The sequence below is a fragment of the Cricetulus griseus genome, chromosome 6, assembly GCF_003668045.3.
Source record: "Cricetulus griseus strain 17A/GY chromosome 6, alternate assembly CriGri-PICRH-1.0, whole genome shotgun sequence".
Taxonomy (NCBI): domain Eukaryota; kingdom Metazoa; phylum Chordata; class Mammalia; order Rodentia; family Cricetidae; genus Cricetulus; species Cricetulus griseus.
The window spans coordinates 57,079,608-57,096,268 of record NC_048599.1 but is presented as its reverse complement, the minus strand read 5'-3'; the positions used below and the strand labels follow the sequence as shown (position 1 = coordinate 57,096,268).

Here is a 16,661-nt window from a genome sequence, read left to right as displayed (position 1 = left end):
GAGGCAACTGATGGGGGGTGGGGTAGGAAATCAGAATAATTTAACTTCCTCTGAGAGTCTCAGCTCTTGAATAGAAGAAAACCATTATCTAATAAAGGTGGCTTTACTTAGGGGACAAGATACAACACAGAGAGAAAAAAAAAAAAGTTCAATAGGGAATAGGTCTTAGATTCTCTTGTCATAACCCACAAAGAGACCATAACTTTTCAGGGTGCAATGTATACAGACTTAGTTCTTCTATATTCTTAAAATATTGCTTATTCCTGAGTTCTCCCAGGGCTCCTATCTCATCCCGTCACTCCCAGCTCCTCTGACTCAGTGTTTCCATAGGTATACCTGGCCTCACGGAAAGTCAAGACTCAAGATGAAGAGGCTGGAGCCTAGCTCAATGTCAGAGCACATGGCTAGTACACACAAATACCAGGGTTCACTTTCGAGCACTGACCACTCAGCCAATGAGGAAAAAGGAAAAAGAGAAAGAAAGAAAGAAACCTGAAGGCACAGTCCTTTCTCCTTACCTAACACCTCCCATTCCTTTCTATTGTTTTCCTTTTATCCCAAAGCAATCTGGGCTCCTGTTCTCTAGGCCCAGGCACTAGGTTAGTAAAACATAAAGCAGATGTCAGGAACACAAGAGCCACACAAAGTACATGAAATGGCGGGAGACCGGACTATGGAGATGGGAGGTCACATGTCCAAACCAAAGCCCTAATAAGTAACTGTCGAGCTGTTCCAGAAGAGAACACACTCTGCATCCACCCCATCAAGAGCTGGAGAGTGAAACAGAAGATCAAAATCACGTAAGCTGAGACAGCAGGGAGAGAGTGAGCCCTATCTAGGCGATGCTATTCTCAGCTGAGAAGGAAACCCTGGTATGTCTGCACACAGCCCAGCAGTTATGTGATAGGAAAGGGACAGTTGTGACTGATGTTTTGGTGGTGATGCTGACAAAAGTTATGGAATGGTGATGATGGTGATTATGGAAATCAGACCCTGAGTTGCAACAGGAATAGGTCAGCCTATCCAGGCTACAGCCATGACTATGGCTATCACCAGGAAAATGTCCCAGGAAGGACACTTAGTGAGGGGCTCATTCAGAGAAAGCAGGGTGTCAAAATAGTGGAAGGAGAGGCAAAGTCAGTGTCAGAACTCAGGGTTAAGTGTCTGGAGGTGACATGAGGAGGAGGAATGACGCTGAGTCAGAAGCAAACGTACCGTTAGTCGGATGCTTTGCAAACGACACAGAAAATCGTTTTACGGCCGGGACAAACAAGAGCTCTGGGGAGAAAAGACATCACGGGGATTATACCCACCCCTGTGCCCACCCTTGGCTTTGGAACCTGCCCACTATGTACTTGCTTCTTTACCTTGTTATATAACCTGGTCCCATTCCCGACCCTTGGACCTTAGCTACAACACTTCATGTATTTCCTCTGCTGTAATCTCTAAGTAGTTGGTGTCACCTTTACCACAACATGGTCCCACAAAAACAACCCTGATTTCACCACCACGTTCTCTTCCTAGCCATTTGGAAAACAAAGTCTGTATAGAAACTTCCTTCCCTTCCCCCAGTATCTTTTCATTTCATCTTGTCATCTAGCAACCTCCACGTCCCTAACACTGATTCCCTGGAACCTAACCAAGACTCCACTGCATTCCTCCTGACCATGGGTCATCCTCTCGGTCCTCACCCTACAGGCCAGAATCCAGGAAAGAGTACAAATTGATGCAGCCAGGCTGTGTGTGGGAGATTATGAAGGGATAAGCATAAATAGGTAGTATTTGTATGGTGAGAGGGAATGCAAATGGAGGAGTGGGGGGGGCCCTGGCTCCTTCTCCCATCTACTGTCCATGAAGAAAGCTTGGTGTAAGGCCACCACCAGGGCCATCTTAAGCATGAACAGTTCTGGAGCTGTATGCTTGCTGGGAGACAAGTTTTTTTGTTTTGTTTTGTTTTTTAAAAAGAGAGAGAGAGTTGCCCCCCCAAGACCCACCCACATACCATCTCGGTGCTTTAAACTGGCAGGCGGGAGCTTTTTGCCATGGCTGCGGGCGTAGTCCTGAAGATTCGGAGCGCTGGAGGAGCCGCCCAGCACTGTGGTGCTGAACAGCCCTGTGCACTGTGAGCCTGCAAGGCCGGGAGCTCGTTAGTAGCCACACACAGCTGCATACAGAACACAGAACTTCACAGTACAACATTAAGACACACACAGCCATTCAGTGCCACCACAATGCAGCTACTCCAAGTAACCACAAAGAGTGTCCACTACTGTCTATAGCCACACCAGGCAAGCAAAGTAGCAACTCTCCAGAAGATCTACACGGCAGAGACAAAAGGCCACTACAAAAATGCTATTAGTCTTATTAGGTATTCAATAGACTGAGGTGGGTGGGCTTTCCAAGGTAACTGTCAGCAGCACTACAAGACTAGGTAAGTCTCCCTAAACTTTTAAAACCTGTATTACTTTGTGTAGGAGGGGAGAATGCAGCCATGACATGCACGTGGAGTACTCAGTCCTCTCCTTCCATCATGACGGTTCCAGGGGTTAAACTCAAGTCATCAAGTTTGGCAGCAAGTGAGTATCTTTACTGCTGAACCACCTCACCGGAGCGCGCTCCCCTAACTCTGGATGGAGGAGTTGAGAAGCCTAGAAATCTAGCCCCTGAGAGTTTTGAAAGGGAAAAGCTTCCCCTGAAACTAGAGACTGGGTTTGGGTACTTGGTCGGCACACAGTTACTTCCATGCCCTTCATCCAACATCCTATCCTGCAGATCTTTCACTTACAAGTATGAGCCGTGTGCCTTTAAAGCTGAAGGGGACTCAGAGACCATCTAGCTTAACCTTTTCATTTTACGTAACAGGTGAAGAAACAAATCCAAAAGGGGTCTCCTTTGCTTAAGGTCACATTACAGGAGCCAAGGAGGACCAGAATCTAGGTCTCCTTCCTCCAGGGACTAACTGCATTTGGTTAGAAGAGAAGGGTTTTTGTCACAGTGCAACAGCACAGATCCTGAAGTCAAGATAAACACAAACCAGAAGACATCTGAAAAGCCAGTCGCTTATAAAGTAGGACATGCCAATTATGTGCTAGGCACCCTACTAAGACAGAAAGCAGGAAACAACAACAACAAAAACTTTCTTTTCCTGTTCTGAAAAGTTTATTGTCTTGCAAGCCCTGTGATCAAAACCAGCTGCTCATATGTATAAGTTCAGAGAAAGCAAAAAGAAGTCCCAGTTTGAGGAGTAAATGAAACTTGAAGAACCTCTGGAAAGGGTAAGTCGGGTCAGAAACGTCCCCAGGCGGTCTAGAGTAGGGTTGGACTCCCCAGTCCTCCTATAGCCCCGATGACACAGTAACTGGGAAGTCATAAGACTGGCATTCCTGAGTTAAGTGTGGTGGTGCACATCTTTAATCCCAGCACTTGGGAGGCAGAGGCAAGAGGATCTCTGTGAGTTTAAAGCCAGCCTGGTCTATATAGTGAGTTTCAGGACAGCCAGGGCTACATAGAGAGACCCTGTCTCAAAAACAAAAAAACAAAACAAAAAACCAAAAAAACAAAACAAAAAAACCAAAAAAACAAAACAAACAAACAAACAAAAAAAAAAAACAAGACTGAGATTCGGATTCTTGGGATTTGCCCTTCTACTACTTCCAAATCCATCATAACCATGACCCTGGGTTTGGCTGGGGAGGTCATACTCATATTCAGACTAGAGAAGAGGACAGTTCCCCTTGAAACTACAGAGAAGACCAGGGTCTCAGTATTTCAGGGATACCACAAAAATCAGAAAGCTCAGGTGGGCAATGGAATTCGGGACCCCTCTATGCAGCCAACTTCCATGTTCAGTCAGGCTTTAGACTGAAGTTCCACAGAGTGACACACGGTAAAAGATGTCTGCTCTTCTTCAAAGAAAAGAGAAGGGAGCTGGCTCTATCCTGGACCACATCAAGCTCTGTCCTACATTAACTTCCTCTATGAGTACTTTCCTGGTACAATCATGCCAGCCCTCAGATATCTCAGAGGGAGTCTCTATCTTACCATCTGTCACTAGTTCTGTGTATCCCAGGTTCTGCCTTACTCCGCTTGTTGTTTCTGACATAGGAGTCTCCCTATGTTGTCCATGCTAGCTAGCCTCCAACCCCTGAGTTTTAGGGAACTTCCCAGTTCATCCCCCGAAGTGCTTTGGTCTACAGGCACATTCCACTACACTATATACCCAGCTCCTATACCTTATTCTCTTTTCTCTTTTCTTTCTTCTTCTTTTGTTTTGTTTTGGTTTTGGTTTTCAAGACAAGGTTCATCTGTGTAGCCTGAGTGCTAGCATTAAAAGTGTACTACCATGTCTAGCTCCTATGTCTTATTCTTTTTCTTTTCTTTTTTCGTTTTTTGAGACAGGGTCCATCTCAAGGACTGCCCCAAAGAATCCCATACCCTCTGAGGCTTGGTGCTTCCTCAAGGCTGTGTCCTTAGAAAAAGGCTGAAGGATGTTCTCCATCCCTTTCCAGGGCTCAAAAACATCAAGAGATATCCCCTCAATGTCCTGAGGGGGGCCTCTGCCACCTCACCCGTCTCAGATTTGTGTCCCTCAAGCTTCCGGGAAGAAAGGAAAAAGTTAGAGGATTAGGAAAGCAGGGCGTGAAAACCAAATTTCAGAAGAAGACGTGGCCCAAGGTCTCACATGGAAATATGTCGACTGCAGTTCACAAGGGCCTCTCGTTTTACCTGTCACTGATAACTCTGAAGGGTCAAAGCCTCCACGGCCCCTTACAGTCTGGGCTAGACTGGAGCGACAGATAAGGAATGAGAAGGAAAGCCAGAAAAATACCCTTCAGCTAGGGAAATGGGGGTTGGTGGGGAAAATCAAAAGGCAAACAATCTTCTGGGATGAAAACAATCACCTAGATCCATCCACACATAACTCCAGCCTCCTCCATTTTATTTTCCCTTCCCACATCTGACAGTGCCACTGACTGGATGGTCTCAGTTTCTGAGATAAAGATTTCCCACAATAAAACTCTGGATAACAGACAGACAACCCGTTCCAACAACAAAGGTGAGAGATGCTGGAAAACTTACCTAGGCCGCTCTGCTTCATCTCTGTTGGTTGCCGTGAAGATGAAAACAGCCGGTAGCCACCAGGTCTTGAAGATGAAGTTTCAGACAGCACCTGAAGAAAAAGGACTCTATATTAATCCCCTTGTCATCTCAAAGTATAAGACCCAGGTTCTGAATTCCTGCCCCTACAAAGCCAAGCAGTATCAAAAAGATTAGATGAGCCTGAAGATTTTTATGGTGAAAGAAGAATAAGAAGGGAACAGAGTGCACGCTGCAGAGGTGAGGTGTCCTGGGAGTCCATCTATGTTAGAAGGCATTTCTACTGCCAAAACACTGGTCCTCGCAGCCTCCCACCCCCACCCCATATCCGATGAACCATGGTCCAAATTATTGGTCATCCCCAACAGAGTAGGCACTTCAGTCTTACCTGTTTCTTCCTAGGAATCAGAAAGCCAATCACTGTGACTCAGCCACAAATAAAGTATGGCCTGCCCTCTCTTTTTTCCAGGGACAGCTGAGGTGAATACAGCCATCCTCAGTTTCTTATTTAAGCCAAGAAGCCCCCTCTCCAATTATAGTATTCCTGGAATCATGATACTGATTTATTTTCCCTCAAAATACCCATGAGGGCCAATCACACAATCCCCAACATACAATACATCCCACCTAGACAATGAGCAGTTTCCCTAGAACCCAAAAGCAAAGACAGAAGGCAAGAAAGGAAGTCAAGGCAGGAAGAGACACCTGTGTGCAGGAAGCCAGGTGAGTGGTGGACACAGCCCGGGGCTGTAGGCCGATGGCTGGGGAGAGCCGGGGGAGGTCTCCTGACCTCCTTCGGCGCCGTCCCCTCAAGGGGATCAGGTCCAGGTTCCCTGTGCACTGCATGTTCATGACCTGCAATCAGACCGGGTAGAAAGCCGGTCAAGGCTCCTTTAGCCTCCAAGCTCCCAAAGCCCCAGTATCCCTAGGGCAGAGCCAATAAGAGAGCCGGAGAGGATGGCCAGCTATGACATAGCTGCTATTAGGGTCATATGTTTTTATAATCTAAAACAGTTCAAAAATATGAGATGACAAGAGAAGAAGCAGGGATGAGATGTCATTGATGATAATAGGACGTCCAATCCTGACCTACAGAGCAAGGAGAGAAAGCATTAATAATAAAAGGCTGTGTGACCAAGGAGCTTGCTAAGGAACACATGCTGGGTAGTCATCACACTGAACAAGCCAGGATCTACGCAACACCCATAACTCAAAGGAAGAAATGCAATTGCAACAGGAATTGTAGACAGGTCTAGTGGCTCAGGCCTGTGATCCCAGCTACTCGGGAGGAGAAGGCAAGAAGATCACCAGTTCAAAGTCTGTGTGTGCTACAGAGTGAGTTCAGAACCAGCCTTGGTAACTGAGCAAAGCTCAGTCTCGAAATGAAAAATAACAGAAAGGGATGGGGATGTCACTCAGTGGTAGAACACTTGCCGGGCACGTGTGAGGCTCTGGGTTCAAGTCCCAATACCACAAAGAAAAAAACGTGATCGTATTCAAGGAAGCTTCCAGAAAGAAGACAATCTTAGTAAGCCTGAAAGGGGATGTCACAGAATTCTCCTTTGTTTATGCTCTTCGTGCTGACATAAAGGGACAAAGGGACAGCCAAGGACAGACGATTACACACCATCCTGTCCATGGGATCTACTGCACAAGGGTGAGAGTGTGTGCAGAGTGCTGGCACCACGTTCTACCTGCACCTCAAGAGAAACTAAGGCACATCTCATCTCTCCTAAAGGAACCGCATGTTCAACACAGCATTTCCCCCCTAAAATAATCAGGAAGCAAGGGATAAGTCTGGATAGAGACTGTAGTTTATTTTCTTGGCCTTCTCCAAAATCTGAAATGTAAATCTCTGTATTAACCTATGAAAGCTTATTGTAGATTCTTCTGAGATATCTCTAAAACAGAAAAACCAAATCCCACAAGACAGAGACTTGTAAAAAGCCAGTTGAATAGATCCAGGAGTCCAGAGCAGTATCCAGAGCAGGCAGTCTCTGAGACAGGGATAAGTCATGGCATTGAAAGGAGTGTCGTGGAGGAAATGAAAGTATTACTGGGCCAAAGAAGAAAACTGGGTTACCAAGAAAGACAAAGCAAAACCTGGAGGACAGTAAGGAGATGCAGTGACAAGTCTAGATTGGAAAACCAGAAGTGAGATTTGGGACAAAAATCTAAAAATAGCAAAACACAGACCCAGGCAGATAAACCATCTCAACAGGAGAGACACACACAACTCTAGATGGTCAACATCCTTCCGGCGTGACAGTATAGATAATCCTAATGGCACTCAAGTGCCAGGAATCTGCTCAAGTCTGAACAAACAGAAGAGGGCCTAGCCTCTAACATCAACCGCACTGTTCCTGTAGCTACGTTTAATGCATCTATAAGGTAAGGTAGATATTACTCATATCGCACAGATGGAAAAAGAAGTGAGGCTTGAGAAGCTACCTGGACAAGGTCACACAGCTTCTGGGAATCAAACGGTGATGTCAGCCCAGAGTTCATGCTGCCTCTACTTTATCTTAAAATCCTTTTCTCTTAGGTACCGCTCACTGGCAAGTCTTTACCATCACAAGTAGTAACCAGCTTAAAGAAGTTCTACTGGGGACCAGCTGTGAAAGGAATATTAGGTAAACATAAAACTGTTGCAAGGGGACTCTGCTTCAGGTCTCAAGAAGATTCAGAGGAAACATGGATATTTTCTTATGAGTACTTGTACCCCATCATCCTCTTGTATCCATCTCATTACCTCCATGGAGCCAGCTTTGCGATTCCGAATGAGGGGTGATCTCCTTGGGAGGCCAGTGCCCTCAATAGGTTGGGGTGAGGTCTGTAATGCTCGGTCTGGTTCATCTGATGCCTTCCCTGGGCAAAGGTTCTCTATGCTGCCTTGATCTGGTTTCATCTCCTCGTTCTGTAATAACAGACAAATGGAGAGGCATTAATGATTTCCATCTTCTTAATACCAAACTCCTCAACCTTCTGAATCACCCTGGATTACTTCCCAGTTTCCCACCACCTGGTCCCCTGATGCCTAAGTCCTAGAGTCCCAAATCCCAGTCCTCTGACCCACCTCCGACGAGGCTGGACGGAATCCACAGCCAGCCGGGGCACTGCCTTCTTCAATACCTTTCACTCCAGGGCTGAAATGTAGCTCCACATGGAACCGCTCCTCTGACAATGGGTCCTATAGGGTGTCACCATATGAAGGGTAACTGGGAGAATCTGGACGTGGTGACAAATATGAGGGCACAGCAGAGAGGAACTCAAAAGGGTACAACCACTCAGGAAAGCCACGACTGAGGTTTCTGGGTCTTGCCCTCAGTCTGGGGCTCACCTATTATAGGAGCTCACACCTCACCTCCAGTTCTACAATCCTTCCCTGCCACCTCTCCCAGGAACAGCTTGCCTGTGATATACACAGCAGAACTTTAGAGATGTCTTTGCTAAGCCTGATGCAGAAGGCATGCGTATGTACACACACACACACACACACACACACACACAGACAGAGAGACAGAGAGAGGTCTACAGATATTAGCAAAAATAAGAATCATAAAACACTGTCCCAAATTCTACAGTTGTGTTCTAAGTTATCTCTCTGGCTCAACATCACCCCAGAACATGGGATCTGTTTCAGTAGGACTCTTGTAGGTGCTCTGTGCCATGCTGTACCTACACACTGCATCTAGCTGGATTCTATAAATTCTTTTTTTTTTCAAAGATGAAACCCAAACTTATCGAGTACAATTCAAAGACAGCAACAGATATGGCAGTTGAAGAAAAACCACTGCCCAAAGTCTATACAAATCTAAGAATAAGAAAGTTTTTGTGCCAGGCAATAGAGGCACACGCCTTGAATCTAAGCACTTGGGAGGCACAGGCAGGTGGATCTCTGTGACTTCAAGCCAGCCTGGTACTGTTACACAGAGAAACTCTGTCTCAAAAAAACAAACAAAAAAAAAAAACAAAAAAAAAGAAAGAAAGAAAGAAAGAAAGAAAGAAAGAAAGAAAGAAAGAAAGAAAAAAAGAAGAGAAAAGAAAAGAATCTTTTGTGGGCCAGTGGGACAGACAGCTCAGCAGGTAGAGGTGTCTGTCTGCCACTAACCCCAGTGATCTGAGTTTGATCTCCAGGAACCATGAAGTGAAGAAGACAGTCAACTCCTACAAGTTGTTCTATGATCTCTACACATGTACAGTGCATGCATGCACACACACACACACACACACACACACACACACACACACACACACACACACACACTTAAAAATAAAAGGGAAGCTGGAAGAAGGGCCCTTCCCTCATCCCGCCTTGCTGGCCCTGCTGGCTCCTCACCCGAGTGTTGTCCTCATAAAGCATGATAACAATCTGGGTCATGTAGTTGAGCTCTGAGATGGCACTAAGATAAGCCAAAGCTCGCTGCCATTGTGCATCCTGCGTCTCCTACCAAACACAAACAAAGGTAAGCCAGCGCCCAAGGACAAGTAAGAGGAGTTGGCAGGGGACAGAGGAGAATGGCAAATGTTCACAGGAAAAACAAATACGGGAAGGACAAGTGATGACTGCTAGAAAATAAATGCTCAGAGGTCCAAAGGAGGAGGAAGCTTACGTCCAGAAGTCCCCCGTAACGGAAGACACTGAGTAGGGAGTGAACGTGACTCTCACTGGTGAAATAGAGGCGTGTTCGAACATGGCGGCCTGGAGAGAGCACTCCACGGGAGTACCTGACATAAAAGGTAAATCAGACACCAGTCAGATGACCCTTTTCTGAGCCTCTGAAAACTCCTCCTCCCACCCACAGACTTCTCTCTTCCCGGTCCCAGATCCTTTCTCTTCTTGGCTCCCCACCTGTCTCAGCCTTGACTCCCCCAGGGTTCCCAATGTCCCTCCCTCCCTCCATCCGGTTCCCCTCCCAGCCCTCCCTCACAGGGGATGCAGCTTGTTGACAGACTCATCCTCGTGGGTTCTCTGCAGGTCAAGTAGGATCTTCCGCAGTAGTGGAAGACAGAAGCCCACAGCAATTTCCATTTTCTCCTCTCGACTGATCCCATACTCCTGGTCACAGGCCAGGAAGAAGAGGCTCAGTTAGTCTTGTCCCACATCTGTTTCCCTCAGGTCTGGAGTTTCTTTCCTGTCCATCACATCCCCTCCAAAAGTCTCCTCAGTCTGTCTTGATGCACAGACTAGTCCTGGGAACTGTAAAAACTGAATTCCTTCTCCAAGCTTCCTTTCTAGTTTCCTTTCCTTCCTTCCTTCTCAGTATTCCCACCCTACTGGATCCATTATATGAGACACACCTGGGGAATGACCACATCGGCCAGAGCTTTTGAGAGATGTAGCAACTCAGCTGTGCCTTGAAGTCCCAGACTCCCATTGTGTTGTACATCATACTTGACACAGTCATAGATATCAGGGATCTTACTGATGTCATAGCGCCCACTCTTTTGTCGAAAGTCTCGCTCTAGTTTGCTCCAGCGCTGCAGCATTAGCTCTAGTGTCTCACTGTGATAGAGCTGCAGGTCTGAGAAGAAGTCAGACAGTCAAAAGGGGCCAGATTTTACTTCCGACAGAAGACCCTGACAACTCTGGAGTAGACCCAGAAGGATCAGGAGTTCCTGAGGAATGCATCCGTGCCTGGGCTTTAGCGGGCAGACAGTAGTATTCACACCCACCTACAGAGCTGGGGTCCTGCATCCGTTCCCGAATCTGGCGGGTAAGGTTTTCAATCAGGGAAAACACCTGATCGCAGACTTTCACAGGATTCTGGATTACAGACATGGAATTGAGCAGAGAAGTGCTTCCAGTTGGAGCCAGCTGTGAGGAACATAGTGCAGAAAAGCAGGCTGGGCTCAGACTACTTCCCCAGACTCTGGCTTACTACAAAGAAACGGGCTGCAATCCAGATCTGCCTGCTTTTTCACTTCCGAAGGTTCTTAAGTTCCTGGGCATCCTGGCAGTTCTGGCCCTTCAGATGAGGACACTGCTCCAATAAATGATCATCCATGAGGGACCCATCTTAAAAATCTCAGAGTCCAGAAAAATTCAAGTATACTTACACTTTATTTGGCGGCTGTAAAATACACATAGAAAATGCTGGAGAATAAAGAATAAATTCCTTACAGTCTCTGTGGAATGTTCTGATGAGAAATAGAGAGGCCTGTCTCATACTGACTTACATTACAGTACCAGTGTCACTTCTAACTAGGTTTCAGCTCAAGGTTTTTGGGTTTTTCATTTGTTTGGTTTGTTTTTGAGATAAGGTCTTACTATGTAGCCTTGGCTGGCCTGGAACTTGCCCTGTAGACCAGCCTGGCCTCAAGTGCTGGGATTAGTGTGCACCATTACACCTGGCTTCCAATTCAAGCCTTTAAGACAGTTACCATCAATACAAAATGAGGAGAGCTGGAGAGATGGTTCAATAGGTAAGAGCACTTACTGCTTTTGCAGAGGACCAGAGTCTGGTTCCCAGAACCCACATTGGGTGGTTCACAGCTACTTATACCTCCAGTTCCAGGAGCCCTAACACCCTCTTCTGGGCTCCATAGGCACCTAGACTCAAGTGCACAAGCCACACACAGGTATACATGCACATATACACTCAAAAATAAAATACTAAAAGGAAAAAGAAATGGGGAGAGATAAATATAGGTGGAATAGAGTTCCAGTGAAGGCCTCATAAGTTTCATTCTTACTAGCAGAAGGAGGCATGAACAAAGGGAGAGTACCCTGGATTTTCTGTTTGGCAGTGAACACTAGGTAGGAAAATAAGAGAAGTGTTCCCCTTAGTAAGTCATTCAAGAACCTATCAGAGGGGCCAGAGAAGTGGCACTACTGTTAAGAGTGAGTCTGCTCTTCCAGGGGACCTGAGTTTGTTTTCCAGCACCCACATGACAGCTCACAATTGTCTGTAACTCCAGTTTCAAGGTATCTGATGCCCTCTTTTGACCTCAGGGGCATTGCATAAATGTGGTGTTCATACATACATGAAGGCAAAACAATCATTCACATAAATTTTTTAAAAAAATTTAAAAATACATACTTAAACAAACAAACAAAAAGAACCTGAGTTGGAGAGATGGCTCAGTAGTTAAGAGCACTGACTGCTCTTCCAGAGGACCTGAGTTCAATTCCTAGCACCCAAATGGTGGTTCACAGCTGTCTATAACTCCAGTACTCCAGTTCCAGGGGACTTGACACCCTCACCTAAATATACATGAAATGAAGGCAAAACACCAATGCACATAAAATAAAAAATATTTAAAAAGAAAAAAAAAGAACCTATCAAAATGAGGTGTGGAACAGTTAAAAACAAACTACTGCCTGGCTAGCTGTGGCCTAGATAGCCAGGAAAAAAGAAGACTACACTGGCAATGGCTACAGCTGTAATCAACACAACAAGCACTTAGCAGCCAGGGGTCCAGACCTACATCATCTTGAAAGGGATGCTTGAGTCCCTCAGAACCTGGCTTCCTCCTCTGTAAGATGGAAGAGGGTAGGCAGTTCTAACAGTTTCTCAGGTGGGTTAAAGGAGACCATTAACTCTGTGTCTCTCCCTGTCCGTGAATCAGGGCTGGCTTTGTGACTGCTTCACCAATATAAAATAACAAACATGTGTTGTGTTAATTGTGGGCTCCTGCTTTAAGACAGCTAAGAAGCTTCACAGCCAGGAGGCAGAGCAGGGGAGGGGGGTGGTCATGGCAAATTCAAGACCAACCTGGGCTCTATAGCAATAGCCTGCCTCAAAAAAAAAAAAAAAAAAAAAAAAAAGGAAGAAGAAAACTTGGGAAGTTTCTGCTTTGGGTGAGTCCTAAGCTTCACCTGAGATATTAGACCAATCACATGACAAGTTCTTGTGAAGGGAATAGGTCCTGCAGCTGCAGGGAGAGGATAAAGTAAAGAGCCAGCCACCCCAGAATTCTAGTTAAATCTCTAGATTCAACTAGATTCCAGCCCCAGTCAACACTGCACTACGACTTTAGGAGAACACAACTAAGGCCAGCTGAGCCCAAGACGGAGACAATGAACTGATGCCCTAAGTTATAATCCTGGAGGCAGTTCTTACATAGATCACTGAAACAGTCCTCCAACCTTAAGACCCCAAGTCAGCTGAAACTGACAACTAAGGTTTTTGTTTGTTTGTTTGTTTTAGATTACAGGATTTAAAACAATGCATAAACCACATGGTATATGATACCTCTAGCAGGGCCTAAGGCACAGCCAAACACATTAATATTAATGAAGCAAAATATATAACATTTACACTGAATGAGATATACAAGGATTCTAAATAGTCTTGTGATGGGTCTGCCAAGTGAACCCTGATGCCAGACTTAGAAAAATATTTTTAATCTTTGAATTTGTGGATAATGAAAACTGTGGACACCAGTTTTGCTGTAAGGATTAAACAAAATACTGTAGCTAAATATCCTAACACAGTGCCTGGCATATAGTGGGTACTATTATTTAGAGTTTTAGGAATTAGGTTCAGGAGAGGGGGAGCATGGTACCTGATCATAGTCCTCTGGGCCAAAGGGTGCATCCTGCTGCAAAATGTGGTGCAGCCGTGCCTTCACACGGTGCTGGCAGCTGCTCAACGAGTCACTGTCACTGTCCAGCAGCCCGTTCATGTTAGCACTCTTCACCATTTGCACCAAAATGGGTGTAAGCTCTCCTTCTAGAGCCAGGAGGCCCTGGAAGGAAAGTACAAGGTCTATTAGCTTCTCTTCCTGGTAGACATCCCAGATACGGGATGGAGAGATGGCCTCAGGAGGCCGACTCCGCCCATTCCCAGCTCCTTTTCAGCAGTACAGAATGGAGATGGACACAAACTTCTCTGAATTAGTATACCAGCACTTTCCATCTGGTCCTCCGAACTCTTCATCTCTACCTAAGGGAAGCTGGGGCAGTGGAAGAACCAGAGGGTTTACCTTTGCAAAGGCAGCAGCAGTCATCTGGACTCGGCCCTCATCAGAGGCATAGATCTTGAGGTCATGACGGAAAGTGCTATGGAGACGTAGCAGCCCACAGCCAGGGAAGCCAGCGTAGTCACCTGGAGCAAAAGGAAATTCCAAGCATAGACTGTTACAAAGCTGTGTGGGGAACAAATACTAATTGTCTCTTTATTATCCTCATAGCATCTGCTCCTTCAATCCCCTCTCCCCACCTAAGACTAATGATCTTATCCCAGTCTTGCTAGGTGTTTACTCTCCAACACTCACCCTGGCCTCCAGGGTACATGCAACGAAAAGCTCGACCCAGCTCCTCGGCCTGAACTCGGCCATCAGGAGTCAGCTCTCCACCCCATTTCAGCACTAGCAAGAGAGACGGTGCCAGGGCTTCTCTCTGCGGATCTGAAGGAAGAAGGTGCAGTGGACAGGCCTTATCCAGGGGTTATGATGGGAACACATAAACATCAGGATTTCTGACGAGAGCATAGGTAATTACAGGTAGAGACCATGCACAAGGTTGAGAGATCTGAAAGCTAGGTATGGTGTCACATGCCTATAATACTAGCTCTTGGAAAACTGAGGCAGAAGGATTGCTGGGAACTTGGCGTCAGCTTGGGTTACATAGCAAGACTCTATCTTAAAAAATAATAATAAAAAAAATGCCGGTGAGATGGCTCAGCTGGTAAAGGCATTTGCCACCAAGCCTAAATACCCAAGTTCCATCCCCAGGACCAACAGGGTAGAAAGAAGGAACTGACCCCCACAGTTGTCCTCTGAGCTCCACAACTGCTCTGTGGCATGTGTGTCCCACCACCACTAAATAAATATAGTTTTTAGAATGTTAAAGAAGAAGAGGAGGATGAGGAGGAAGAAGAGAGCTGCTCACCTTGGCCCTCATTTGAAGCTTTCACTCCGTGGGGATAGTAAGTCAGCTGCACCTTCCGGTTGATACCTGAGAAGTGACCATACCTGCAGGGAACAGGCACAGGTTACTTCCTGCCCCACACCTCAGTTAGTAGCTCCCTGCCGCTGTCCCTCTCTCACATCTCCAACACGGATTTCAGCTGCTCCAGTTTCCCCGTCTTCTCCTCAATCTCAATGCCTGGTTCTTTCTCCAGTTCAGCCAACAGCAGCCGCGTAATGTCCAGCACCTCCTAGAGACCACAGGGAACCGTGTAGTCCTTCCTTCTCTCCATTTCACCCTTCCATCCACCCCTTCTCAGTCCCACTGGGGCTCTCTTTCTTCTTAGACCAGGGCTCCCATCCAGATCCACCACCTTACCTGGAGCTGCTCAGGTCGCTTAAGTTTTAATTTTCCCGTCTTATATCCACCATGTTTTTCAAATAGAGCAAAAAACCTGAAGAAGTAAAATGTAAGAAAAAAAAAATCAGACCTCCTGGGAAGTGTGCTCTATCCATATCCCTCGAGAAGAACTATCCATCTAAATTAGGACATTCTTCCTACCTCGAGTGTGTCACCTCCATCTTCATCTTCTGCTTTGGGGTTCGATCTCCATGACGGATAATGGCAATGACACAGCGGAGTTCCATCCTAAGATTGGGAGTGTCCTCAGAGCCATTCTCCCACCCCAGACCTCAACTTATCTCCTACTATCACATTCTATTTGAGATATCAAAGAACAAAGGGGTCTGAGAGTAGACACAGTGTGGACTCACAGAGACTGTAACTAGTAAAGGTCAGGCACTACTAGTTAGATAGCATGGAGTCGGGAAAGCAATCCTAGATTTTATGCAGGTCACCACAGACTTTTAACTTCTGCTTACATGGTGCCAGAAGTGGTAGGGACAATGGGAATGTCCTCGGCTTCTGTGGGGATGGACCATGGTATCTGGAACTGTGGGGCAAGCTCCCGCATAATGGTGTTCCTAGGAGGCAAAACATAACAAAGCTGAATGAAAATAAATGAACAATTGTATGACAGAAGGTCATAACATATATGCAATCATGTAGCAAAGAAAGCATTAATATAAGGCCTGAAATAACTCCTTTAAAAAAAAAGAGAGAGAGAGAGAGAGAGGGCAGTGAGATGACTCAGCTGCTAAAGGCAACAGATGCATGGAACAAATGCATGGCAGTGAAAAACCAGGGAAGGCTAGTAGTCAGGGAAGGCTAGTAGTCCCTTTGGGTGTGGGGAGAGGATTTAACCTCAGCACTATATAGGGATTTCAACTACACTCCTTTATTTTTGTTTTCAGACAAGATCTCATGTAGCCCAAGCTAGCCTCCAGACCACTAGGCTAGCCTTGAACTAATCTCCTAACCCTACTAGTCTCCTAAACCTACTTCCCACAATCCCAATGGGATTACAGCATACATAACCAGGCTTAACTCATTTATTCTTTTCCTTTTTTGTTTACTTTATGAGTGTTTATTCTGCATGTATGAGCACACGTGTGTACTTGGTGACCACCAAGATCTGAAGGCGGCAATGATCCCCTAAAACTGGAATTACAGATGGTTGTGAGCTACCATGTTGGTACTAGGAACCAGGTTCTTTGCAAAAACAGCAGTGCTCTTGACCCCTGAGTCTTCTCTCTAGCTCTTCTTTCATTTTTCTTATACATGTGTCAAAAAATATTTTTTTCAATAC

At 45.9% G+C, this 16,661-nt stretch overlaps 1 protein-coding gene across 19 annotated transcripts in view; it reads right to left on the bottom strand.

Moving 5' to 3' along the window:
- The window catches only part of Ppip5k1 (diphosphoinositol pentakisphosphate kinase 1), a 41,573-nt gene that overhangs the window by 13,711 nt on the left and 11,201 nt on the right, over positions 1–16,661 (bottom strand). For 10 of the 19 annotated variants that reach the window (XM_035446897.1, XM_035446900.1, XM_035446898.1 and 7 more), the window contains 19 exons: positions 15,835–15,936; positions 15,515–15,601; positions 15,332–15,407; positions 15,094–15,203; positions 14,936–15,018; positions 14,320–14,451; positions 14,029–14,150; positions 13,609–13,791; positions 10,774–10,915; positions 10,399–10,622; positions 10,029–10,156; positions 9,711–9,825; positions 9,437–9,544; positions 8,174–8,287; positions 7,850–8,014; positions 5,803–5,952; positions 5,080–5,170; positions 2,003–2,128; positions 1,216–1,278 (listed from right to left, as the gene is read on the bottom strand). In XM_035446897.1, coding sequence (XP_035302788.1) covers positions 1,216–1,278; positions 2,003–2,128; positions 5,080–5,170; positions 5,803–5,952; positions 7,850–8,014; positions 8,174–8,287; positions 9,437–9,544; positions 9,711–9,825; positions 10,029–10,156; positions 10,399–10,622; positions 10,774–10,915; positions 13,609–13,791; positions 14,029–14,150; positions 14,320–14,451; positions 14,936–15,018; positions 15,094–15,203; positions 15,332–15,407; positions 15,515–15,601; positions 15,835–15,936 — 2,321 coding nt within the window. The remainder of the gene's footprint in view (positions 1–1,215; positions 1,279–2,002; positions 2,129–5,079; positions 5,171–5,802; positions 5,953–7,849; positions 8,015–8,173; positions 8,288–9,436; positions 9,545–9,710; positions 9,826–10,028; positions 10,157–10,398; positions 10,623–10,773; positions 10,916–13,608; positions 13,792–14,028; positions 14,151–14,319; positions 14,452–14,935; positions 15,019–15,093; positions 15,204–15,331; positions 15,408–15,514; positions 15,602–15,834; positions 15,937–16,661) is intronic. The other 9 variants (XM_027422052.2, XM_027422058.2, XM_035446901.1 and 6 more) reach the window with 8 other exon arrangements.